General features: G+C 43.8%; 2 protein-coding genes across 2 annotated transcripts; both read left to right on the top strand.

The window, feature by feature from the left end:
• The first annotated feature begins 14,861 nt into the window (after positions 1-14,861).
• Positions 14,862-18,243, top strand: LOC135197437 (uncharacterized). The gene is made up of 3 exons (XM_064224507.1): positions 14,862-15,189; positions 15,321-16,900; positions 17,095-18,243. The coding sequence occupies exons 1-3, from the start codon at positions 14,862-14,864 to the stop codon at positions 18,241-18,243; spliced, it is 3,057 nt and encodes a 1,018-aa protein (XP_064080577.1).
• Positions 18,244-18,537: 294 nt separating this feature from the next.
• LOC135197436 (uncharacterized) lies at positions 18,538-20,312 on the top strand. The gene is made up of 2 exons (XM_064224506.1): positions 18,538-19,761; positions 19,878-20,312. The coding sequence occupies exons 1-2, from the start codon at positions 18,538-18,540 to the stop codon at positions 20,310-20,312; spliced, it is 1,659 nt and encodes a 552-aa protein (XP_064080576.1).
• Positions 20,313-27,755: the final 7,443 nt, after the last annotated feature.

The raw sequence follows: 27,755 nt of genomic DNA, 5'->3' as shown, positions 1-27,755 counted from the left end.
GGAACCAAGAAAAGATCCGCAAATAGAAAAAATCATCATGCGTTAAACGGAAATCCGAAGGAAAAAGAATACCTAAAGTATAAGCAGCAGAATTATATCCTACAGGAAAATATCCTGTGTAGATCCGTGACGAGGAAAACCCGCAACACACCGCAGTTGAATAACAACCAGGTGGTGGTGCCTATCTCACTCATACCCACTGTCTTAAAGTGGTTGCATGAAAATCCACTGCACGGACACCCGGGTTAGACCTTGATGTCACAGAAAAAGCCAAATCCTTATTTTATTGGCATACGATGCTTAGAGATATAAAAAAGCACATAGCAAATTGTCGCACTTGTCAAGAATACAAAGGGCACACGAAGACACCTGTCAGCCTAGGGGCTTACCCCGTGCCAAATCAACCCTTTGAAAGAGTACATTTAGATTTATTAACAGGATTTTACGAGTCAGACAGAGGAAATAAGCACCTCCTAGTAATTATAGACGCTTTGACTCGATATACGAACTTATAGCGCTTAAAACAAAAAAACCGCGGTTGAGTGCGCTAGGAAGTTTTACGAGTGCTCCTACATTTGTAAACATGGAATTAACACATCATTATCTCAGACTCGGGCGGGGAGTTCAATAATCATTTCCTTAACTCCTTGTGCGAATTCCTTTGTATAAAGAAAATCAATACCATGATCTATCACCCAGAGTCTAATGGGCTAGTGGAAAGGGCAAATCGTAAGGTTTTAAACATTTTAAGGGTCACCTTAGGGGGGGCAGATCCCAAATGGGACATGCCATACCTGCGGTACTAAGCACACTTAATCACTCGTATCACGTGTCCTATTAAAATGACACCGCACGAGGCATTGTACGGTATCCCGGCCCGAACGCCTTTCCACATCTTAAAGCCTACAACTAATTTATCAAATCCTCTAAAGGATGTTATGGATGCAAGCATAAGTCGATATAATATTAATTCGTAAGAATTTAGAAGAAGCACAGATCATAATGAAAAAAAATCATGATAAAATAGCTAAGCCAAACTAGAAAAACATAAATGGCCGTGGGCGATCAGGTATACATACAAGTATACGTGCGTAAAGGTTTAAATTATAAACTGACACCTAAGTTTGAAGGCCGTTTAACATTTTTGAAAATTTAACGGCCAATAGAGTTAGGGTTCAAAAATGTATCCAAACCCACTGATGTGAGAATAGTCCCATTGGCACATATCAGAATCTAAAGAAAGGTAGATGGAGTGAGGGAAAAAATGGTTGTATTTATGAAACTTGTATAATAATTTATATATATATATCTATTAATCATATTGTATGTAAACCTATTCTTTTACGCGAGTTATTACATCTGTTTTACTCATTGCAGGTTTTCAAAAATGAATCTGTTATTGTTAGGAGTGATATGTATTCAGACATCTTTGTTGTATGGGAAAAGAGCGCTAGGACTAAAAGACATAGAATTTAATCATGGCTCGATTATCGAGAGAATCGATGATGTATTCATCGTGTCAAGTAATATTGTTATCGAGGTAGATATGCATGCTATTTTCTTACCTGAAGATGACGTCCTTAACTTAAAGAATGACCTGATGAGGTTTGGTATTTCCCTTAAGGAAATGCATGAACGTAATTTTCATGCTAACTCAGAGATTTTACTAGCTCAAACAATAAGCGTCGCAGAAATGTTGTCTTATGACATACAAAATAAAACAGCCGAGGCAGAAGAACTCGCTCGGGTGACCTGCTGATGTGGTCTGTGCGGCACAATACTCTTGAACGCCGCAACCCGCTTATTCTAGCTGGACTAAACATCTTAGGATCAGTTGCGAATCTTAGGCTTAGGAATCTCAAATCGCCTCAAGATAAATAATCAAAATAAAAGAATTGAGTTTTTGCAACACAAAACGGAAACTGGCCTTATCAGAACTTCGCAGCAGTTATCTTTCGATCAATCAAATAATGAATATCGTTAATGAACATTCAAATAAATATCGATAGGTCATGGAAGTTCAACATTTGCTGGCTACTTTAGCTTACTATAGTTCGAAAATAGATCATATCCGTGTGAAAATATCACATTTTATTGAAAAGTCAAAAGATTACGTAGAAGCAATTACGTTAGCAACAAGGGGTGTGTTATCTCCTCACCTCATGCCTATTAAAGATCTGACGTTAACTTTAGAAAACGGACGGAGAAGCTAGGTTATATTCCTTTATTAGATGCCCATAAAGTAGAATTCTATTATAGCCTAATATCAGTCAGCGTTGAAAATTATAGAATTATGATCACAATTCCTTTTGATTCTTCCGATGCTTGGCAATCATACAAAATAGCACCGTTTCCTACTTTTTATGACGGAATAACTCAAATCCAGTAATATCCATTTAACGGGGCATGTACTGATTTCTTCTGATAAGAAATCATTTACAGTCATTAAAGACTTAGATAAACTCACTCACTGTTCAGAAGCCATGAATAATAAAATTTGTACAGCTGACTCTTTTGATTCTATCCTATATCAACGGATTCATGTGAGTTAGACATAGTGCTAAAACGGCTCTCTCTCTCATACAAGCGAAGGTTGTCTGGGGAAACTTTATCCCTTTTACGGTAATAAATTCAATTACAGGATGAATAATGGTTCCTGGATCCGTTATGATAAGGCCGGATTCGACGTCGTGTGTCCGGACACATCCACCGCCCATGCCCCTATCTTCGTAGCAGCCGATGGTTGTACGGGGACATCTACAAAACTATACCGTTAGAGGGGTCAACACGATAATACGTGAGAAGGCGTATTTCGCGAACTACACGTGGCTACCACAATCATCCCATCACTACCTCTCCCATACAACGCGCGGAGTAGCTCATCGTCTGACGCAACTGGCTGAGATGAACCCACGCGTCATCGACTTATGCAGGGTGGAGAACATCTTCGCTACTACATTCTGCTAGCCGTGTTCAGGCGTGACGGCCATATTGGTTATCGCCGTCAACATCTTTGCTTGGCGTAGGCTGAGGCGTAAACAGAAGGATCTCCAAGGGAACGTACTGGCCCGTCTGGATGACGTACCCGTTAAACTCAAGTCGTTTGCGTTTAGGGCGCCTGAACCTGGCCACTTCAGTTCGTGCCTAGGGAATTGTCTGGAATTGTGTTGTGTGTGAAAAGCGGTCCGTATGCTGGCAAAAATGTAGGACAAGAAAGACTCACGCCTTTGCATTTGAACAGTTAAAGTATCTTCAGGGCGCCTAATAAATCATTATAGCCCAATATTATACATTAATATATTCCTAAAGGTATTTTTCGGGCACCTAATAAAATATCAGCCCTATATATATTGAATTTCTGCAGAATTACATTGTTATACTATTATACAATTATATTTATCTATTATAAAGAGTGACAAGTACTCTTTAACAATTATCCATGATCATGCTATAATCATTATTTAGTAACCATTATTCTTAATCAGGTTACATGTTAATCATATTTTATATCATGTATACATGTTTTGATTTTTACCCATTTTATTAATTTTTGGGTACATAATCATTATTATACCAAAACAAATGGATCTATATTTTCCATGCATTTATCTTTGTTTATGAATATGTCAACAAGGGTATGTAACATAACCTTTTTATGCATTTAATCACTTAGTATGTTACGAGCACGTTCCTATGAACAATGTTTAAAGTAATTTTTTTTTTGTTATTCAAGGCTTGAATAGGTAGCAGACCGAGCCTAATGTAAGAATTACATTATATATAAACCAGTGACCTGGGGTCATGGCATTAGGAGGGTTCTACGTGACCAAAGCAGACCTAGATTACGCTATGCGCTGTCTGCAGTAGCCTGATCTAGCTCAAAGCTTTGTCAACATTTTTATGTTATGATAACTTTGCACAACAACTTCCATGGGAAGCGGTTGACCTGTTGACCTACGCCGGAAACTTGTAACTTCCGAGCCGGCAGACTACGTATGTGTTTTTATACGAATTGCTGAGATAGCTAATGTTCCGCTATCGACGCGATGCTTTAGAATGGCAGTTCCACGCCAACTATCAAACATATCGGTCGTCCGACCGAGCTGCATCTCCTAGTATGGAGTTACAGAATAAAGTTGTTAACTTGTTCAACTAGCCTGTTTGAATCATCTCCTCTAGACAAGAAAGAACCTCTCTACTAAGATATCCAAGGGAGATGAGAGGAACCAAACATTACTTACGGATAACAGCCGTAAGGGAAGAACAAAAAGTCTATCGCCAAGCGATAAGACATTAGATATATATATTATATATATGTAAGTGTTATATTAAAATAAAGAATGTATGTACACATTCTGTAGAGTAATGCATGTTACCAAGAACCAAGCCTTAGACCAAGGAGGTCATGCAGAAAGATTGACCAAGCACCCCAGTGCGTGAACACCTGGGATCAGCAATATCTATGTCTGACAATAACATCAACAATGCCTTCTCTGGGAATCAGTTGACTCTCCCATGAGACGACGTGGCCTAAGTAGTTTGCTCTCCTATGATTTGTAAACGAATTGTATCTCAGACTTCACCTTCCTCTCTTAGCTTAAACATCTATTCAAAAACCTTCTTTGCATCTATCCAACGATGTAAGCTAAAAGAATATATCTTATATTTTGTACCATGTGTTTCCACGACTTAACCTCCACACCAGAAAGATGCAATTGAAACGAAACTTGGAAAATATCTTCACAGTCAATGAAGACATAGCTAAGAATGAATGGTGTATACAAACTGACGTTTGCAATGCAGACCAAGAGTACAACTTGGTGCCTCATTTGTAAATAATGATGGAGACACCAACAAATGGTGGCAGCGGTGGGATAAAGAATTTCTTACTGAAATCAAGGAATTTTAAGATAAGTGAACTGCACAATTTCTCTTTCAAGGTATTGAACGCCTGTTGATGCGTTTCAGACCATATGAAATCTACACCCTTCTTCATAAGATCAGTTAAAGGAGCTGCTATGATTGAATAGTTGCGCACAAACCTTCTATAGTACCCGCTTCACCCCAGAAATTGTTGTATCCCCTTTACGTTAGTAGGTACTGGAAAGTTACGGATAGCCAACACCTTATCGTGGACTACCTTAAGACCTTGACTAGACACCGTAAAACCTAAATAGACTAACTTGGTCTTAAAAAACTCACACTGATATTTTTACTCTTAAATTGTGTTGCCTTAGTCTCTGTAGAACTAGCCCTAATTTATGCAAATGTTCTTCTAAGGTATTAGAAAAGATTACAAGATCATCCATATAGGCATGAAGGGTGTCACCCAATAAATCTCCAAACACTATATTAATCATATTGGTGAATGTAATTGGGGCGCAATGTAAACCAAAAGGCATATGTAAAAATTCATAGTGTCCCCTGGCTGTGCTGAAGGTGGTGTATGGGGTACTCTCTTTAGCTAAGGGTATCTGGTAAAAGCCTTTAAGTAAGTCCAAGCTGGTGAAATATCTGTTCTGTCTTAACAAGGATAAGATATTGTCGGTACATGGCACCGGAAAACGATCAGGAATCGTTTCCTCGTTTAAGTGAAAGAAATCTACGCAAATTCGCCAAGTCCTATTTTTTTGGGGTACAATAATTAAGGGAAAATTATAAGGGCTGTTCGATTTCCTAATGACTCCTTCTTCTAACATCTTGTCTACTTCATCATTTATCTCATTCTGAAACTTCATAGGGAGTCAATACGAAGGTACAAAAATAGCTTTATGCTTGTCATTTAACCGTATTTGGTGTTCAATGACATCCGTTTTCCCTTGAGATCCCTCCCTAGTGGAGAAAACATCATGATATTTAGTTAAAAGTTCAAAAAATTTCTGCTGTATTCCCACTTCTTGAATGTCTTTATTGATTTTACTTTTGATAGATTGTAAGAGGGATTCGTCAACAACGGGTTGAGCATGATTAATTTCAGCAATGGTAAGAATGCGATATTCATACACTTCTGGTGATAGGTGGTGATGTCTTGCATTAGAAGACGGAAGATTGCAGGATGGGAGAAATGATATCCCAAGTCGTAGATTTGTTTATTCCAAGCAGCAAAAGGTAAATATGTACACAGGCTCTGCAGGGCATGCAGTTCGTGCCAAGAGCAGCAAGAAGAATAATCAAGCGCATGTACAGGATGCATACAGGGCGACACATGCGGATGCGTTCACAATAGGCAATTTTATTAAGTACATGGAAATGAACAGTACAGCAATTGTAAATTTATCACGTATGCATGCACGAAGCAAGTTGCATACGTGGCACGTGGGCTTTGTATGCTATGTAGGCCTGTTTAATCTCGGAGACCTGTGAGGGGCTTTGGAGGGAATTGATGACTTTTCCATGTCTTGGCTAGGAACACAGGGAGCTCAGAGTTGGGACTTGATCGGGGCTGGGCACTGGATATAGGAAGAGACGGTTCCGACGTAACACTTGACCACTTGGGAGGCGGATCTCATACTCGTGTGATCATGCACCACCAACGACAATCCCAACTGTGTCCCATCGGTGGGATGTAGGGTCCTAGAGGCAGACATGTTGGCCCACATTAAACCTGGGCAGGGGGCGGACGTGGGCATCATAGTTACGCTGTACCTGAGCAGCTCTGGCAGCGGCTAGGCGGTCACAATCATGGGCCTTTTCCTGCTAATCTTCTGTGAATGACTGAGGATGGGCAGGCACACATGTACGGAGAGGGTGACCATACAGTACCTGGGCAGGAGAGTGACCAGACTGGTTGGACATGTTTCTTAACTCAAGGAGACCACAATCGAAGTCCTCGCAGTCAATGTTTCCTGTGGGGGCTGTTTTGAGGATCAAGTGCTTGACAGCCTTGATGGCGGCCTCAGCGTGTCCATTAGACTGTGGGCAATGTGGCGACGAGGTGATGTGGTGTACACCCCAACGTTCTTTGAAGTTGGCGAATTCTTTGCTGGTAAACTGAGGTCCTCCATCGGTGCACAGGAGTAAGGGAACACCCACCTCTCTGAAGTAGCGGCAGAAGTGCTGTATGGTTGAGGAGGCAGTAGTGTCACCCTTGCAGGGGACAACCACAGGCCAGCCGGAGAGGCGGTCGGCGACTGCAAGAAAGGACTACCCAGTTACCTGGAAGAAGTCCGCCGATACCAACTCAAAGGGCCTGGATGGATGGTCGTCGTTGTGGAGAGGCTCCCGTTGTTGGCTGGGACGCAGGACTTGGCAGGGCTCGCAGGCAGCGATGGTGTTGGTGATGTCCGAGTCTATCCAAGGCCAGAAGACGGTTTGTCGAGCCCGACGTTTGGTACCCTCGACACCACGGTGACTATCATGGAGTCTGGCGAGTGTGTGGCAATGTAGAGCTGCAGGAACTAGTATTCTTGCCCCATAGAACACGAGGTTACCGTCAGTAGAGAGAGCTTCTAGCAGCTTCCAGTACGGTGAAACGGATGCATGTAGGTCGTACCAGTTCGTGGGAAACCCAGAGCTAATGCAATCACGAAGGCGAACGTAGGTGGGGTCGGCCTGTGCTGCTATCGACATCTCCTGTAGGGTCCAGTTGGCATCAATGGTTGGGGCATCCTTGTCCTGGGAAGCTGTTGTAGCGTTGATGATGAACCTGACGTGTGCCGTTACCTCAGCACAGCCAGTCATATCCTCAGAGGTGGGGTAGCTGACTGGTGCACGAGAAAGTGCATCTGGGATGCAAAGAGACTTGCCGGCACGCCACACTGCAGTAAATTGGTATTGCGACATGCGCTCCTTCATTCACTGGAGCCGTGGGTTTTCAACCATGTCCAGCGTGTAGCTGTTGATGATAGGCACCAATGGGCGATGGTCAGTTTGCAGGGTGAAGGTTGGCAGTCCTTTTAGGCATAGGCAGCACTTTGTGAGGGCCCAAGATACTGCAAGCTTCTCCAGTTCAATCATTGCATACCTTGTTTCGGCGTCTGCGAGAAAGCGGGATCCGCACTGGACTACTCAGAGATGTCCAGGTCAATGGTCCTGGAGGAGAGCGTAGCATATCCCGTAGAGGTGAGATGCATTGGTCTGGAGAATGGTTGGCATGGTTGGGTCAAAAGATGCAAGAACAGGCTGGCTTGAAAGTGCTTGTTTCACACGTTTTAAGGCCTGGTCATGGTCAGGTGTCCAAAGAAAAGAACGCTTGGGGCTCATGAGTGGTCGAAGGGGCTGCGCAGTCAGGGCAATATCTGGGGTAAACTCTGCCAACTGGTTTATTAATCCCATGATGAAACGTAAGTCCGTCAGGTTGGATGGTGTAGGGAAGTCTTGCAGAGCAGCAACTCATCCTGGGTCAGCAGCAATTCCTTCTTCAGAAAGAGTGAAGCCAAAGATATTCACTCTGGTCTCTGCCACTGTGAACTTTTCTTTGTTGAGAGTGATGCCATTTTTGCAGCAGCGGGTGAGTAGTTCGTGGATCCTGTGGTAGTGTGTCAGTAGGTCATCGTCGAAGATGAGAATGTCATCAACAACCTTGACACACTTCTTCATGCCTTAGAGAGCTAGGTCACTGCGGTAACAATAGATATCACCAGTGGCAGCGAAACCCATAGGTCCCCGGCAATGCTGGAAGCGTCCATAGGGTGTAATGAAAGTGGTGAGGTGGCGGTCCTCCTCCACTAGCTCCATCTGCCAGTAGCCGTGTAGTGCGTCCGCGGTGGTGAAGAACTTGGCGGTGGAGTCGACAGTGCGGACAGCGGATAAGGGTGTGGGTGAAGGGTGGGCTGGACGGGAGACTTGTGCGTTCAGCTTCGTGAGATCCACCGTGATTCGAACTCCCTTGGCCTTAGGGACGACAACTAGAGGGTGGCACCATTCCAAAGGCTCATCTCCACAAGGCTTAATGATTCCCTGTTGTACCATGGAGTCTAGTTCATTCTTGACAGGTTCACGGAAAGTGTGGGGTATCTGCCTTGAGGTGTGGATGGCGAAAGGGACCGCGTCTTCCTTAAAGTGGATTTTCATGGGAGGGCCTGCCATCGGCCTCAGTGGAGCTTCTTTAAGGTCTTCCTTTGACACAAGTACGTCCTGAAAGGTTTGTAAAAAATACTCTCCGGCCTCAGCAGGGGTCGTGTCAGCATGCAGGGGATGCTCCTTGCATCGATTAACGTGGGTGACCTGTAGGATGGGCCGTGGAAAGCCTGGCGGGATGATGGCCAACTCCTTACAGAGTGCATAGGACAGGAGTGGCATCTGAATGCGTTCATGGACTTGAATCATGGGGAGGCAGGACCGTTTGGCCAAGACAGCGTGGCCTTAAGGGTATCTAAAGCCGATGTCATCTTTGACCCATCTGCCGTGAGGGTCACTGATGTGGCGGGAGGCTGTAGCTCAGTCCTGGGAATGTGAAGGAGTTCCAAGTGCTGGGGGCCCATCACTGATGCATCATCTCCTGTGTCAGGCAGCATCATTATCTTCGATGTTTCACCCCTGAAGGTGAGGGTGATGGATATGAGTGATGGTGAGGAGTCAGTTGATGAAGAAGGGGTCTCGACCTTGCGACAGTTAGAGGGCTTGCTAGAAGGGGGCGTGGCATTGGGCGGGCCACCCTGCTTGGCGTTCATCTGCTGACAGCAGTACTTGTCATAGTGGCTCACTCGGCCACAGTGTCTGCATGTGGCCTTGTTGGCGGGGCACTTTGGGGTCCTGCACCAGTGTCCTTTGCAGCCACAGTTTACACATACACTGTTGCTGGCTGGGCACTTTCCTGTTGAGCTGTGCTTCCTTGTGCAGGAAGGGCATAGTTTCCTTGTTAGGGGTTGGTAGCAAGGTAGAACCCCTGTTGCCATGTCCTTTGATTTTTTTATACGTGGAGACGGCACACAATTTAGGAGGGGCACGTATGGTGGTAGTGGCTGTCCATGTGGCCTCATAGGAGTGACACTCGTTAACCATGGTGGCCAATGAAGCGGCAGCATCCAGGGCAATGAGTTTCTGAGTGAGCTCCTCATCCCTGACTCCCATGATGATGATCATCTTGCCAGGACAGATGTCGATTTCCTCTGCTACATGCTTCAGTTGGACGTAGAAGTCGCTGAAGCTTTCCCCTTCCCTCAGCTTGCAGGAGAGCAGATCCCTGTGTTGTAGAGCTTCATTCCAGGTTCTTGATGTGTTGCTGGAGAATATTCAAGACCTCGTCAACACTCCGATCCGTGTCTGGTGGTACGTTGAGCGTGTGCTCGAGTATTCTTTGGGTCTCCAGGCTGAGGCACATACGAAGCTGTATCATCTGTTTCCTGGTGGGTAATGTCCCTAGATCCACCATCACGCTGTAGTCATCCCAGCGTCTACACCATTCCCTGAACACTTGGTATGTGGCATCAAGATATAAGGGCGGCAGGGTCTGGGCGATGGCTTTCTGTGGGGGTGGTGGCTGGGTGGACGATGGCACTGAGGATTATGTGGGAAGTTGTTGTGAGTCCGCTGGTGTTGCTTGCTGCTGGGCTGAATTGATGCTAAGTAGCTGCAACAATACGGTGAAACGTTGAGCTTCCTCCTCTCTTCTCAAGTTGTCCTCTTGGCGGCGTAGATCCTCTTCATGACGACGTTGCTCCTCTTCATAACGACGTTGTTCTTCCTCTCTCTGACATGCAGCCAACTCGGCCTGTCAAGATTCCTCCAGGTACTTGATGAGGAGCCTTAACTCCGTATTTGGAACTGTGGGAGGCGGTATGCTCAGGTGTGGTGAGAGCAAAGGTGGGGCTTCCAGCGTTGCAAAACCTGGAAGGGTTCGACAGTCTGTTGGTGAGACTGGGTGTGAAGGCAACTGGCGGTCCTGGTCATGTTGCATATCACCAGGCTCGTCTCGATGTGAAGCAGAAGCCATTATGAGCAGTTTTCTGCAATTTCAACTGCAGTTTCAAGGAAGAGAAGAACGATGAGGAAGACTTTCTACAGTTTTTATTAAAAGTTATTGTAAAAATTCTTTAACTGTGCGGCGAATACTGGCAGGCGGTGGAGAGTGGGCTGGGTGGGCGGTCGGGTGGGGAGTGTGGAGCGACCACTTGACCTTTGAAATGAGTCGGCAGTGTATGGCAAATGATGAGTGTGGGTGGACGTGCCTCGGGCTCTGTAGCTGGGTATGGAAATAAGGGTACCCGTTGAGCTGGGGCAAGGTACAAGAGAAATAAAACCCACTAAAATCAAAGCACTGACATTACACTGCACTGACACTGCACAAACACTGCATGAACATAGCACAAACACCGCACTAGCACTGTAAAATCCAAAGGCGATTGAGAGGTAATGGCGGCTGGGTTTGAATGCTGATTCACGTGTTCCTTGAAAATGCAGAATGGTTTCGTCACTGCGCCGTGGTGATAGGTGGTGACGTCTTGCATTAGAAGATGGAAGATTGCAGGATGGGAGAAATGATATCCAGAGTCGTAGATTTGTTTATTCCAAGCAGCAACAGGTAAATATGTACACAGGCTCTGCAGGGCGTGCAGTTCGCGCCAAGATCAGCAAGAAGAATGATCATGCGCATGTGAAGGATGCATACAGGGCGACACATGCAGATGCATTCACAATAGGCAATTTTATTAAGTACATGGAAATGAACAGTACAGCAATTGAATAGTAAAATATACATTATTCCACAACTTCCACATCCACGATATGTTGATTTTTGTGGATTAATAGATTGGTATTCAAATGGTTACAGACTTCAATGTTAACCTGTTGTTGTGAGTCAACAGTGTATAATGCTTGTGTCGCGGAAAGTCCGTTAATTTTCAGTGTCTGAAAGGATTAAATGTTCAGACCACGGCAATGTTTTCTTGACACGCACCGAAATATTCGAGGGTGCATTTGGCTCAAGAGATTGCATGCAAGCTGCAAGTACGGGTGTGCAAGAATTCTGTTGGGTCACTTGGACAATGTCAGGATTCATGAGACAAGTGATTGGTTCTTCAATGTAAGTTACTGTTTGATTGTCTGTCTCTTTTTTGTCCAAAACGGATTTTCATGTGTTTGAAGATTTATAGAATCTTCCTTTGATAAACACGCCATTTTTGGCAGGAGCTAGGATAATATTTTGAGTGCACATGGATGGATATCCTACAATTACAACTGGATACATTTCAATGTGTTGTACAACTATAAATGTGTTGGTAAGCGTGCACTTACCCACCTTGTACTGAACTTGAGTTACACCTACTACACTTAGTTCGTTATTGCCAATGCCCGAAAGTCGTACTCCTGACCTCTCAATAGGGAAGTTCGAAAACAACAAGTGATGAGTCTGTAACTCCATGATATTATGCGGACTACCGGAATCGAAAAACAATGTAAAGTGCTGATATTCTAGATTTACGGCATGTAAAGTAGGGCATAATTCATCCTTACTGATTATTACGTGAATTCTATGAAAGTCTACGGGATCCTGCACTGATTTTTTGGATACGGCCATGTGATTCATAGGAAAATTCTGTGTTTCACATAAGTCTTCTAGATGATTACATTTATTTCTTAATTCAAAGGACGTTGATACAGTCAACCCAACATCACTCCCCCCCCCCCCCCCCCCCCCCCCGCTGGAGTTAATTATGTGGTATTTGCTTTGCTTTGGACACTCGGAAAATTTGACTGACTTTGATTGTTTTGACTAGACGGACCAGGAACCAAGTTCCCCCGGAGCCCGATTTGTTTGTTTCTGATTCTGAGCAGAGTTACTGTTTACTTGTTTCTTTTTGTGATAATGTGGATTCTTTACCTTATTATGATTGGCAACGTTTTGTGTATTTTTAGCGTTACCTTGCTGCTGATTGCGTGAAAAACATCGAGCATAAGCATGACTTGAGCTATTATGAATTGAACAATAATGCGTACGACAATCTGCAATCATGTGTCCCGGCCTCTTACAGTTAAAATAGTTATCCCTGCTGCGTTACTATTAACTACATTTACTTGCTGTGATTTACTTTCATTCTTTGCAAAAACTTGAACAAGTGAAGGATCTAGGTCTGCACATTTAGACATGTTTCTTAATTTGTTTATAGATGTCTAATTCCGTGCTGTCGGGCAATAGCTCTTCATCAAAACACCGTACCAAGGCTTCTGGTAACATAGCTGTTAGGAAAGTTAAGAATGTGAGTCTAACAAAATACTTTACAGCCATGTCTGTCCCCGTAACCCAAATAGAATTATTCAAATTATCCAGATATTCATTCAAACAGTCTGCTGCCCTGTCCACCAAGTTAAGAAGAGTCATAGAGACTAAATTAAAAATATTCCTCAACTCTAAAACCACATCCAAGTCCTCCTCGCTGCCATATACAGAGCGTAACTTAATTTTAAATTCATCCCATGTGTTGTAAATTTATTTGTACATATACATTTTCTAACCTTTAACGAAGTCACTGCTAAGAGCTACAAAGTAACTATACCCCATTTTCTTTAGTATAAGCTCTGCAGAAAAATTAATATTATATTTTGAATAACTTGATTAACTTTACTTAGCATTTAAAATATTTGATAGATAGATTTAATAAATAGATTTAACTGTCCCTTCAAATTATTTAAGAAATTATTTAATTGATTTGGGGAGTGATAAGAACCATTGACCTGACATAGGCCTTTTGGAGGGGTAGGCTTAGGCCGGGCGCGGGTTTTTGGGCCCTTGTAAAAAGAGACGGCGAGCGAAGAAGGGCGACAACTAGTTTCGGCGACTTCGCCCTTTAAGTTTAATTTACGTTGTGTAGGGTTTTAGAAATTAATAACCCTTTAAATAATTGGTTTGTATGATCTCCTTTCCTGTTTGTACCTATCCTAAAACCTCATCCTATCCAAATATCCTTATCTGCAACCAAAACTTTTAACAGCCTTCGTCACTGATCGGTCGACGGAAAATTCGGTAAGTGGAGTAACATTTCTTATCAACGTACCAATTTATTTCCACGAATGCGATTAGAGGTCGCTGGGTTTGCTGATTAAATATATAGGATTTGTTTTTTAGTTTACGTGTGAATTAAGAGGTGTGTGTCCAAACTGGGTTAACTTGAAGGTAGGTCAAAATACTAATTTTCCACAAAGACTAGACCGCCATTATTGGATGGCTGATTTGAGCCAACGGACTTTTCGTTAGGAAGCGGTTTCGTCTTTTAACGTTTAACTTATGTATTTAACTTAACTTACTTATTCAAGACGTAATACACTGTTTTCTTTACCTTGACTAAATTTTAAGCCCTTTTACATAGTTAGGCTATTGTAATATTGGAGTTTGTGAGAATTAATTAGGCATAGACTCAGATTGAATAATTTTACAAAGGCTTATATAATTACATGGGCGTAGTAATAAATTTTTAGTCGAAATTAGGTCTGGTCTGTTTACTTAGCATTACTATTCGGGATTAGTTTACTTTAATTTTACTTAACCGGGTCGGAACTCAATTGAATTCTGGGACCAAACTGAACTACCCTGGGAATTTTATGGCCTTGGTTTGATTTATTCATAGTCCTATTTAGATTAATTGCATTTACCTGAATTACTTTTACCGGAATTTAACTAGCCTACTTAAGCTTACCAAGCAATTATTAATCCTTTGGATTTTCTGGCACAAGTCTGAAAACACGTTAGGCGCACGGAAAGAATTGTGTGCTTAACAGCCATTTTGTTTATACATTTACTAATTACTACTAGAGAACACTCAGTGGAAGGAATTACCCTTGTAATTTTGTAGAGTATATTCCTTCGATCTTCCCACTGAGCGAAACAAATTTCCCACAAAGGATGATTGGCATCCCCAGCGTGATGTTTTAAGGCCTGTGTTGTTGTCCAGGGATTTTTTTGTCTTGTTACCTTTTAAACTCATAAAATGTCTGCGACACAATTAGCATATTCCCTCCGACTTTATGAGGAAACCTGCAAGGATCTATGCACAACTGCTGCTGACTTGATTCAAAGGGCAAGTGATGTTGAGTCCTCGACCTTGGAGACATATCGTCTTAGGCTAGAGTCTCAAATAAAGAAGTATGAAGAACTCAACTTTAAGTACTTAGTTCAACTTGGAGAAGGGTTCTCTGAGCAAGACCCTGATAGAACACAGCTCACTGCAAAGCGGCGTCATGCCAACCAAGTCATCACAGAGAGCACTGAAGTTTTGGAGAAACTAAAAATCATTTGCATGGAAGCCAAACCCCAGAGTATTGCGACAGAGTTTAGGCCATGGCATAAGGTTAAGTTGCCGTCTTTATCACTACCAGAATTTGAAGGGACCGATGGAGAATGGCCCCCCTTTTGGGATGTTTTCGAGTCTAACGTTCCTCTCGTCCAGACTTGAGAGCTGTTGACAAATTTAATTACCTGAAGGGATGTTTGAAGGGTGAAGCTCTAACTCTGATTAAAAATATTCTTGTCACGAATGAAAACTATTTAGACGCCATTGACCTGTTGAAGAAAACTTATGCTAATCCAGAGAAAATAACCTCATCTCTAATTTGTCAACTAGCAGGCCTGCCTAAACCTTCTGCAGATCTGGATTCACTACGTGGCTTCTGGGCTAAACTTGAACAATATGTTAGAGGCATAGAAAGAAACAAACCTAATTCGGATCACTGTACCTGGACGCTTGGACCTCTAGTTTTTCAAAAACTACCTGGCAAGGTGAAAGAACAAATCCAAAACAAGTGTGGACGGGACTACCCCTCACTCCTAGATATTAGAGAGGGGCTAGGAAAGATAATCCTGACCTTGTCTTCCTTGGATTTTGAACCCAGGGATAAGAACAAGGATTACTCCCATAGAAAACCCAAGCCTAACCAAAGTTTCAATAGACCAGGTAATCAGACCAAAACTCAGGTTAGTTCTTACACCCCTAAGAAAAACGAAGTTACGAATCTGAGTATTTCTGTCACTCCAGGACAGCCTAATAAGACCGCTAGAACTCAAAGTTGTGTATTCTGTGATAGACCAGAACATAAAGCCTACCAGTGTGACATTTACAAGACCACGCAAGAGCGCATTTCAAGACTTACCGCACAAAATCGTTGCGTGAAATGCACTTCACCTAACCATAAGACAACCGATTGTCTTGTGAAGTTCCACAAATGTCTGTCGTGTAAAACTGGACTACACCATTCAGCATTGTGCCCTGACTCCTCAACTGAGGTCTCTGCTGTGAACTATTGTGGAGACAATGACAGTGACAAAGACTTAAAGTCACAAACAAGTGGAATTCTCCCTACCGCCTTAATGAAAGTGGTGTGTCCGCCCTCAGGGAACACCAAGGAACTTAGATCACTGTTTGATTCTGGGGCGCAATGCACCTTCATCACACAAGAGGCAGTGGAAGAGTGTAAACTTGTACGAGACAATCCTGTCCAACTGAGCATCAGTGGGTTCTGGGATACCCAAAGAACTAGAGAATATAGTACGGTCACTGTACCTGTCAGGGTAAACGATGACAGCCTTGTAACTTTAAAGGCTATTGTCGTACCTAAACTACCTCAGAGCGCTAGGCCTCGTGGACTCTGTAAGATAGTGTCTGAACTGAAGAGCCAGAATGTCATCCTAGCTGATCCTAACTTGTCAAGTAGTCAGATTGACCAGGTGAAACTGCTTGTTGGCATAGATCACTACTTTGACTTTATCCATTCTCCACAAGCAAACGGAGTGAACCTGATTGAGTCCTCCTTAGGATATCTGGTCACTGGTAAACTGCCTAGTAATGACACCCCTATCAGTGCTCATTCTGTAACTGTAATGAGACTAGCAGTTGATGAACCTTCCAAAGCTGCTCTAGAGATACCACTTGAGATGTCTGATAGCAAATTTGCTGAAGACCCCATCCAACAGCTTTGGACCCTAGAATCAGTCGGAATCGTTGATCCAGATATGTCACCTGAGGATAAATTTGTACTGGAGGATAAATTTGACTGGAAGAATTCAAGAATTCCATCAATATGGTTGAAGGACGATATGAGGTATCTCTCCCCTGGAAAGTCGATAAGAAACAACTCCCTACCAACTTAGCACTCTCGAGGAAAAGACTGAACAGTACTATTCACAAGCTGAAACAAACTAATAAGTATCTGGAAATTTATGACCAGATCATCAAAGAACAACTGTCTCTCGGCTTCATTGAAACAGTGCCAGAAGAAGACCAAAAACGGACAAATGTCCATTATTTACCCCATTTACCTGTGATTAAGGATTCAACTACAACGCCCATTCGTATTGTATTTGATGCAAGTGCCCGGATGGACAAGCAGGCCCCTAGCCTGAATGAATGCTTATACTCTGGCCCATCCTTGACTAGTCATTTAACCGACTTGTTGTTGAAATTCCGTCTCGACCCATTTGCGGTATCGGCAGACATCAGCAAAGCCTTCTTACGGGTAGGTCTCCAACCTAGGGATCGTGATTATACACGTTTCATTTGGCTAAAAGATCTTAACAATGAAAAGGACCTTCAAGCCTATAGGTTTAGATCAGTTCTCTTTGGAGCCACCTGCTCGCCTTTTTTACTCCAGTCAACCTTGCAACATCACTTTGAAACCTACCCCACTTCACCTGAAGTTAGTTTCCTCATGACCAAATTTTATGTGGACAACTTAATTGGTTCCTTACCAACAACAGTCAGCCTCTACAGCCTTTACAAGGTTGCAAAGGAAGTCCTGTCAGATGCCGGAATGCCTTTAAGAGAATGGATCAGTAATGACCCAACCTTCAACGAAATGGTAAAACAAGAAGGTGATGGAACAACAGAAGGCTCAGATCTTGTCAAAGTTCTAGGACTTCATTGGAACTACAAGACTGACCACTTAAGCATAAAACCCCCTACCTTTGAGGAAGCTCCGCTTACCAAACGGCTACTTTTGAGCAACCTTTCAAAAGTATTTGACCCTCTAGGATTGTTTGCTCCCATAATTGTACGAGCCAAAGTTCTTATGCAAAAGATCTGGAAACTATCTAAAAGGTGGATGGATGTTTTGCCACCAGAACTTCAAGAAGAGTGGTCGAAGATCAAGAAAGACCTCGAGAACATATCATACCAGGAATTCCCACGCTTCACAGCCAACAGAGGGACCAACTACTCTCTTCACGTATTCTGTGATGCTAGTGAAAAGGCCTATGGGGCTGCAACCTATTTGATGGACCAACACGCAGGTGCGAACCTAGTTTTCTCTAAAGCAAGAGTCGCCCCTCTCAAAAAGAAAAGCATACCACAACTTGAGCTGACTGTCAACTATAGTTAAGTCAAAATAGCTGACTACCTCAGAACCGTTTTCACTACCGATGGTGTCAAGATTACTGACACTGTCATATGGTCTGACAGTAAAGTTGCCCTACACCGGATTCAGAACAACAAATCTAAAAACATCTATGTCCGCAACAGGGTGAATGAGATAAGTCAGGTCACTGAAGTGAGGTACCTCTATGTACTTGGTGAAGAAAACCCAGCAGACCTTGTCTCTAGAGGAATTTTCATGCGGCAGTTTAAGAAAAGTCAAATTTGGTTCCATGGCCCAAGTTGGCTCCCGAACCCAGAGATGTGGCCAGAGCAGGCAGATGTATCTACATGCTACCCACCTGAAACACCTGAAGAAGTTTTAACTACAGTTGTCAGTGAAGAAGCTACTTGTCCCATAGAGATCCGTAGGTTCGCTTCCCTTCCTAAACTTATAAATGTCACTAAGCTAGTAATTAAGTTCACTAGGCTCCTTAAACGTACCATTGGGAATCGTAAAACTAAGAACTCAGGACCCGTAAACTCTGAAAATGTCGAAGTACAGAACTCAGAAGCATTACAAATTCTTGTTGGCTTCACACAGAGTCAGTATTTCCCAGAGGAGTTGTCATACCTTAACAAGAATTCCCACAAAATTCCAGCCAGAATTAAATGCCTAGGCTTGTTCCTGGATGAGAATGGACTTTTGCGATGCACTGGGAGACTACAAAATGCGGACCACCTTCCATATAGCAGTAAATTTCCTCTGCTTTTACCTCCAAATTCTCCTTTGACTGGACTTATAGTCATTCAAGCACATGAAAATGTTCTTCATGCAGGCGTTCAAGACACAATTTGCAAGGTGAGAGAAGAATACTGGATACCAAGACTGAGACAGTGTGTCAAGAAGATGAAAACGAAGTGTCACCTATGTAACCGTCTGGAAGGACCTGCATTGCGCAGGCCTCCTCCGCCACCTCTACCGGTTTGCAAAGTGAACAGTCTCCGGCCATTTGAGGTGACCGGAGTAGATTTGACTGGACAAATTCTTATCTGCAATCCAGCCACTAAAGAACTAGACAAGGTTTACATAGTCGTATTCACTTGTACCTCAACACGAGCTTGTCACCTGGAAGTGGTAAAAGACTTAACCAGCACTGCTTTTCTCAATTCCTTCAGGCGATTCACTGCACGAAGATCTTGCCCTTGTCGAATGATTTCTGACAACGCCACTAACTTCAAAACTGGTTCTTCCTTGATTCAGTCCTTGTATGATGACACTGACGTACAGTCCACACTGACTAGGGAAAATTGTAAATGGACATTCATCACACCTAGGGCACCCCATCAAGGAGGCTTCTATGAGAGGATGGTTGGCAGTGTGAAATCAGCACTAAAGAAAGCTATATTCAAGAAGAGGATTAATTCTGACGAACTGAATACCATTGTCACTGAGATAGAGCGTCATATTAACAATAGACCTCTTACATATGTGGATGCTACATCTCCAGATACCGTCGATGCCCTTAACCCCTTCTCACCTGTTGTTAGGCTAACCGGTTAAACTCGTTACCCACTACCATAGACCGGGACTACCTGAATGACCCAGATTTTGAGCTTGACCACAAACAATGTAATGAGAGATTCAAGTTTGTATCTCAGGTAATACATGCATTCCAAGAACAGTGGGAGAAGGAATACTTGCAGTCCTTGAGAGATAGACACTATTTCAACGGGGATCCAACCCAACCGTTCCAAACCAAGATTAAAGTAGGAGATGTGGTGTTAGTACATAATGACACCCCTCGTTGCATGTGGAAATTGGCAAGGGTCATTCAGCTGATGCCCAGCTCTGATGGACTGGTCAGAGTTGTGAAGCTACAGACCAGTAATGGAGAGACAACTAGGTCAGTTGACAAACTTTACCCGCTGGAGGTCTCTAAGCCAGTGGATATGTATACTGTAGAAGCTGCGGAGAAAAATTTAGGAGACAGTCAAAATTCTGAAGGCTATCAAGCAGAAGAGAGACCAAAGAGAAGAGCCGCCACGAACTCGAGGCGATTCTTACAGCAGTTGATTAATGATGAAGCTGTTTAACCTAACACAAAACTGTGTGTTTTGTGTTATCTCCCCCGGGAGGATGTTGTAAATTTATTTGTACATATACATTTTCTAACCTTTAACGAAGTCACTGCTAAGAGCTACAAAGTAACTATACCCCATTTTCTTTAGTATAAGCTCTGCAGAAAAATTAATATTATATTTTGAATAACTTGATTAACTTTACTTAGCATTTAAAATATTTGATAGATAGATTTAATAAATAGATTTAACTGTCCCTTCAAATTATTTAAGAAATTATTTAATTGATTTGGGGAGTGATAAGAACCATTGACCTGACATAGGCCTTTTGGAGGGGTAGGCTTAGACCGGGCGCGGGTTTTTGGGCCCTTGTAAAAAGAGACGGCGAGCGAAGAAGGGCGACAACTAGTTTCGGCGACTTCGCCCTTTAAGTTTAATTTACGTTGTGAGGGTTTTAGAAATTATTAACCCTTTAAATAATTGGTTTGTATGATCTCCTTTCCTGTTTGTACCTATCCTAAAACCTCATCCTATCCGAATATCCTTATCTGCAACCAAAACTTTTAACAGCCTTCGTCACTGATCGGTCGACGGAAAATTCGGTAAGTGGAATAACATTTCTTATCAACGTACCAATTTATTTCCACGAATGCGATTAGAGGTCGCTGGGTTTGCTGATTAAATATATAGGATTTGTTTTTTAGTTTACGTGTGAATTAAGAGGTGTGTGTCCAAACTGGGTTAACTTGAAGGTAGGTCAAAATACTAATTTTCCACAAAGACTAGACCACCATTATTGGACGGCTGATTTGAGCCAACGGACTTTTCGTTAGGAAGCGGTTTCGTCTTTTAACGTTTAACGTATGTATTTAACTTAACTTACTTATTCAAGACGTAATACACTGTTTTCTTTACCTTGACTAAATTTTAAGCCCTTTTACATAGTTAGGCTATTGTAATATTGGAGTTTGTGAGAATTAATTAGGCATAGACTCAGATTGAATAATTTTACAAAGGCTTATATAATTACATGGGCGTAGTAATAAATTTAGTCGAAATTAGGTCTGTCTGTTTACTTAGCATTACTATTCGGGATTAGTTTACTTTAATTTTACTTAACCGGGTCGGAACTCAATTGAATTCTGGGACCAAACTGAACTACCCTGGGAATTTTATGGCCTTGGTTTGATTTATTCATAGTCCTATTTAGATTAATTGCATTTACCCGCATTACTTTTACCGGAATTTAACTAGCCTACTTAAGCTTACCAAGCAATTATTAATCCTTTGGATTTTCTGGCACAAGTCTGAAAACACGTTAGGCGCACGGAAGAATTGTGTGCTTAACAGCCCGTTTTATACCATTTACTAAATTACTACTAGAGAACACTCAGTGGAAGGAATTACCCTTGTAATTTTGTAGAGTATATTCCTTCGATCTTCCCACTGAGCGAAACAAATTTCCCACACCATGTATTTGCCTCTTGGAATGAAACCCTTCTAAGGTAGGATCCTGCATCCCCTTTTGCAATGTCAATTAAGCTTTTAGCTTCCTGTAGCTGCAGGGACGGTAAAGTGATGCATTTTGCTTTTAAATGAGCATCCACTGAGGAAATCCAAGATTCTACCCCTGGAGGCAAAAATCCGTTAACACGGCCTTGAAAAGGAACAATTGCTGATCTGGCGCTAACTAATGTTACCACCGGATTACTGGGTGGAGGGGTGGCCATCTTTGTTTTGGGTTTCTTCCTATCACTATGATTCCTAGCAACCCTATCAAAATATCTGTAAGAATACACATGTCCACTGTGTAAATGCATATGCTATATATAGATAATGTGTCACAGAAAATAAACATGTGTCCTCCAAAATGATAAAATTAAGCACATAAGATATGATAAATATTTCAGGAGAACCTCTGAAAAAAAAAGGGTTGGCATAAAAACAAAAATAAAAGGCCTGCAGGGATGAATAACCAGAAGATGAAGATAGGTTCCTGCAAGAAATGTAAGATTACGGATGTCTCGTAACTCACCCAGGAACACCGATCTCTCGACCTACATAAGAGGAACACCAAAGTTACACACCGAATGAATAAAAAGGTTTACTTAGATGGTATTTAAGGGAAAGTCTGCGGTGTTTTCATGACGTCATGGCCCTTGCTCCTTCCGTCTATGCTTCCATGCGACCCAGTTCACTTAGTCGTGCATTGTTTTGTTAATAGAACGACTGTTTTCTATTTTGTTGGGCTGTTGATGATCCTCTGCAGAAGACACGCTGGCGGAAATTCTTGAAGTTCCACGCTGTCTACGACATCACTTGAACATGAGGTGTTTTCGTGGTTCCATTGTTTTATTTATGAACTGGAACATAAAACTTATATGGCATCATGAGGTAGCGAGCCATGGGTACATCTAGTGTCCTTTTTTGGACGAATTTACTGTGGTAAGCAGATCAACTCAGCAATAAGTTCACTGCAACAGGTACTACCTATTTGACTTTTCACTCTGGATGAATTTCGACTGCAATATAAATACAGTCTGCATTCTAGGTAGGAGTTGTAAGCAACAAGGTCAGGTACAATATCAAGAAAGACTGGTTTAGACTACATTGAATTTTAGTAGGAATTCATGTCAACCAATGCTTAACAGAGTCGAATAGGTATAGGCTAGCCTAAGTTAAAGAACTCCCAGTGTAGCCTAGCTAGTGGTGGGGAAATAGGCAAGTTTCCATTGACATAGTCAAAGGCATGGGACAAACCTTTTGGCCCTAGATGGGTTAGGGTGAAAAAAAAAGTAGACTGGTATAGTATTCTAAGAGTTACAGGTTTAAAACAGGAGCCTATATTAGAAATTTCACTAACCTAACCTCATTGCATTACTAGGTTTCAGTGCTCATATGTACACGTAAAAATATTAAAAGACCATCTTTCTTCTTCCACAGGTAAAACTTCAGTACAGATTAATGAAATGCCATACTTATGCCACAATGCCCTACCTACAGTTAAGCCTAACTGTACAATACATGCATTTTTCATGTCAATGAAGTACGTCACCTAGGAGATCTCAAAATTCCTATAGAGGTTCATGATACAAACATCATTAAGCAGATATTCAATAACTCAAGAGAGCTGATACTGCTGAATGTATCTCTGTATGATATGTCTTTGTAATGCACTGCCGGGCAATAACCTGCAACGTGTTTGCGAGTCAGTCGGCTCTCTGGTCTTGTACAATAAAGTCCTCTCACCAAGATGTCGTCTCATAGCAAACCCAACATGGAGCAGTGAGTTATCGAACCAAGTCATGCCCCTGATGCGTTGACCAGCCCAGGCCATGCCGAGGCATGCCTCTCTTGCAATGCCAAGGGCCTTGTCACATGCCGTGATGCAAGCACAGACATTAATTGCAGACCAGCAACGTGCCATCTGTGCCCTTCAGGATGCTCTTCCCGGTACTGGATCACGTGCCGGCAAAGTCCCTGTCTCTGCTGCCCCTGAGAAATGTAATGTTGTGATGTCCTCAGCAGAGTTTAGGTCCTGGAGACGTTCGATGATGTGTTGGATCCACCTCAACAAGTTCCCGCCGCAGGATGTTGTCCTGCATATTAGACTTAATTGTGTGCCGACGCTGCAATGTGCACTGGACGCTCAGTACTCTGACGCCAAATGGAACGCCCTTACTGGAGACGCAGTTCTGGATGCCATCGGGAACATTGTGTTACACTCATTGATCAGGCAGTGCAATGGTCCAAATTTTTTGCCCTCGCACAAGGGCGCGAAGAGTCTGTTAGTAGTTATTTCTCAAGGTGTGCTCAAAAGGCCACCGACTGTGATTTTCAGTGTCCCAAATGCGGGGGGTGTTTGACCGAATATATACTGTTACAGAAAACAATGGTAGGTCTCAGTGACCCTGTGTATAAAAGACATGCATTTCAGGCATATGATACATTTAAAAGTGTAGATGCCCTTCAGGCTTTGTGTTGTACCTTTGAAGCTGCACGCCTGGACGTTGAAAGCGTCCCACGTGTCGCTATTGGTGCGAGGGAGTTGGCTGGCGCCTCGAGTGATGATGTGACTGGCACCAATGACGTAGAGCCAGATGTCGCGGTGTTGCGCAGTAACTCAAGTGCAAAGCATTGCGGAAATTGCAGGGAACGTCATTCGCATGGTAGAGCATCATGCCCAGCAAAAGGTATGACATGCCACGGGTGCCAAAAGGTAGGGCACTTCCAGAAATGCTGCAGAAGTACGAAAAAATCGCCGCTCGCCTCGAGTTTGGTGATTGTCGCCGACACACACCTCTCCCCCACCCCACAATCAAGGCTTGTTTCCCATGGAAGCGGAAGGTTGGTGTCCACACTCGCTGTAGCAGACACAGGAGCACAGACCTCCATTGCCGGGCCCATGATTCTTTCAAGCCTGCACATAAAACCTCTGGAGTTACAACCTCGAACAGGTCGGGACGTTGCTAATCTCCGAGTGAGATGCCTCGGATCAACGGCATGTACCATTGAAATAGGTGGGTGACGCACGAAGCAGGAGGTCTATTTCGTGCAAATGGCCAAGAACTTCTATTTATCTCTGAATGTTTGTAAGGAGCTGGGAGTAGTACCGCCTGGTTTCCCTCACCCTTCCCCTCTCATTGCATCAGCTGACGTTAGTAGCAAGGCAGTCTCTCAGCCTAACCCCCCTCAGACAACGAAGCCAGCCACCATACCTATCCTACCCATGGAGGAGAACATACCAAGACTGGAGGAATGGCTATTACGTCACTTCTCATCCACAACCTTCAACACAACCAGGGAACCCCTACCCATGATGACGGGCAAGCAGCACCACATACATTTATTGCCCGATGCCATGCCTTATGCCTGTCACACGCCAGCAGCAATCCCTAAGCATTGACAAGAGGAGGTCAAGGCCCAGCTTGATGAAGACGTTCGGAAGGGCGTGATAGAACCAGTCCTGGCAGGGGATGCAACGGAGTGGTGTGCAAGGATGGTCGTGGTAGCCAAGAAAACGGGCCAACCTCGCGGCATAGTAGACTTAAAGCGCCTCAATGACCACTGTCTCTGTGAGACTCATCATACACCGGCACCCTTCGACATGATTTCGAGCATCCCCATTCACACGTACAAGACTACAGCGGATGCCCATTGGGGTTTCCACCGAGTGGAACTGGACGAGGATAGCCGCCCACTCACAACCTTCATCACCCCATGGGGGTGGTATCGTTATTGTAGGACACCCATGGGTCACTGTTCAGCTTCTGGCGCCTACACAAAAAGATTTGATGACGCCCTGCAAGACATCACCAGAAAGCATAAATGCATCGACGACACCATGCTATACGATCACAGCATCGAAGAGGTCTTTTGGCACATATATGAATTCCTGTCAACATGTGCCTCTGCAGGTATTACACTCAAGCCCGAGAAGTTCAAATTCTGCAAGAGAGAGGTTACCTTCATCGGGTACCACTTGGGATGAGAGTCATATAAGCCTGCAAACAAACAAGTAGACGCCATTTGTAACTTCCAGATGCCAGAGAAGCCCTCCATCACTGATATTAGGTCATGGTTCAGATTCGTGAATCAGTTAGCCCCCTTCCTTGCAACAGCGCCCATCATGGAGCCTTTTAGGGACCTCCTCAGAAAACCAACGGGGAAAAACGCCTACTGGGATAGCCAGCTACGTAGCAAACTCCAGCAGGCACGGGAGGTCATCTGTCAATTAGCCAAGGACGGCTTGGCATATTATGACGATTGGAGCAAGGAAGGCATTGGTTTCATCGTCCTCCAGCAGTATTGCGCTTGTCAGTCAGCTGACAGCCCCTTTTGTTACAAGGGCGGCTGGCGTCTTACCCTATGTGGCAGTCGACACCTCACCCCTTCTGAAGCAGGGTATGCCCCCGTAGAAGGTGAAGCCCTTGCAGTCACCTGGTGCTTGCGGAAGGCCAAGTTGTTCCTACTTGGGTGCTCAAATCTCACCATCATCACGGACCACCGTCCACTTGTCAAGCTGCTGGGTGATAGGGCTCTTAAGGACGTCATCAACCCAAGATTGTTCAACCACCAGTTCAAGTTTCCTATCAAACACCTGCCCGGAAAAAGGAACACTGCCGCGGATTTTCTCTCAAGGTACCCATCCATGCGAGCACCCCACAAAGCTTCTGACGTGGATTTGGAGGACGACATTCAAGTGGCAGTGGCATGTGCAACTGTTGCTGCCTTGGAACCGGACATCATCGTGTTGGATGAAGACTGCGTCAGGAGCGCCACATCTAACGACCCAGTGTATCAGCTCTTGCTTGCTAGGGTCGCAGCGGGCGATTGGCCCCAACAGAAGTCACAAGAAATCTCCTGCCTTCGTCCCTTCTTCGGCGTTCGGGATAGGCTAGCCATCTACCAGGATCTGGTAACATACTCGGTGGACCAAGGATGCATACATTTGGTTATCCCCGAAGATTTATGCCGTCAAGTAGCCGCTAACCTACACGCAGGACACCAAGGCCTCGACTCTATGCTTAGGAGGGCCAGGCAGTCAGTCTACTGGCCAGGAATAGAAAGATACCTTCAGCATCGCCGTGCCCAATGCACCTCGTGATGAACACGCCCCTTCACTTCCTCCTGAAGAGATGATACACACGCCGCCAGCAGAATACCCCTTCCAGCAAGTCGTCGCAGATATGTTCCAAATAGAGGGCAATGTATACATGGTATATGCAGACAGACTAACTGGTTAATGGTTAGAAGTAGCTCACTTCCCTTATGGTGCCACGTCCAACAAAATAAGCAATCACCTTCGATCCTATTTTTCATGTTGGGGAATGGGGAGCCCCAGAGCAAATATCGACTGACAGGTACGAACTAGGCCAGCGAGGAGATGGTTGCCTTCTTCAGGAGATGGGGAGTCAAGGTCCGTCTATCGTCTGCCCAGTATCCCCAGTCCAACAGCAGGGCAGAAGCAGCTGTCAAATCGGCAAAGAGGCTACTCCGAGAAAACACGTCATAAGGTGGAGCCCCTGAGTCAGGCAAGACGGCTCTGGTGATACTCCAGTATCTCAACACGCCTCTGAAGGAGATCAACAAGTCGCCATCTCAGCTTGCAACGGGTCGCCAGCTGCGTGACGGGGTACCGACGGCTAGAAGACACCTGTTAGTAGACAGGTATTGGAGACGGACAATATGTCAAAGGGAACTACAAGTGGCAAAATCACAGGAAGCTATGCGCACCCTTGATACCAGCAGGAGACTGCCGCCCATCAAACTAGGTACCCATGTATGCATACAAAACCAGGCTACTATGCAGTGGGACAGAACAGGCGTGGTATCGGAAACTAAGCCCCATCATCAGTACACAGTCAAGCTCAACGGGAGCGGCAGACTCTCAAAAAGGAACAGACGACACTTGAGAGTCATCGCTCCTTCCCCCAGCGCCCCTGCATCTCAGCACGA

Source organism: Macrobrachium nipponense, chromosome 21, assembly GCF_015104395.2.
Source record: "Macrobrachium nipponense isolate FS-2020 chromosome 21, ASM1510439v2, whole genome shotgun sequence".
NCBI classification, from domain to species: Eukaryota; Metazoa; Arthropoda; class Malacostraca; order Decapoda; family Palaemonidae; genus Macrobrachium; species Macrobrachium nipponense.
The sequence above is the reverse complement of the archived record's forward strand: the minus strand, read 5'-3'. Positions and strand labels throughout refer to the sequence as shown.

What these genes read in the sequence shown, in the direction of transcription:
- LOC135197436 (XM_064224506.1), top strand. Translation starts at nt 18,538, where the DNA reads ATGTGGCCAGAGCAGGCAGATGTATCTACATGCTACCCACCTGAAACA. An exon ending in TTAACCCCTTCTCACCTGTT is followed by an intron (nt 19,762 to 19,877) that starts GTTAGGCTAACC and finishes TTTGTATCTCAG; the next exon opens with GTAATACATGCATTCCAAGA.
- LOC135197437 (XM_064224507.1), top strand. Translation starts at nt 14,862, where the DNA reads ATGTCTGCGACACAATTAGCATATTCCCTCCGACTTTATGAGGAAACC. An exon ending in CATGGAAGCCAAACCCCAGA is followed by an intron (nt 15,190 to 15,320) that starts GTATTGCGACAG and finishes CCTCTCGTCCAG; the next exon opens with ACTTGAGAGCTGTTGACAAA. An exon ending in TGTCACCTGAGGATAAATTT is followed by an intron (nt 16,901 to 17,094) that starts GTACTGGAGGAT and finishes ATTTATGACCAG; the next exon opens with ATCATCAAAGAACAACTGTC.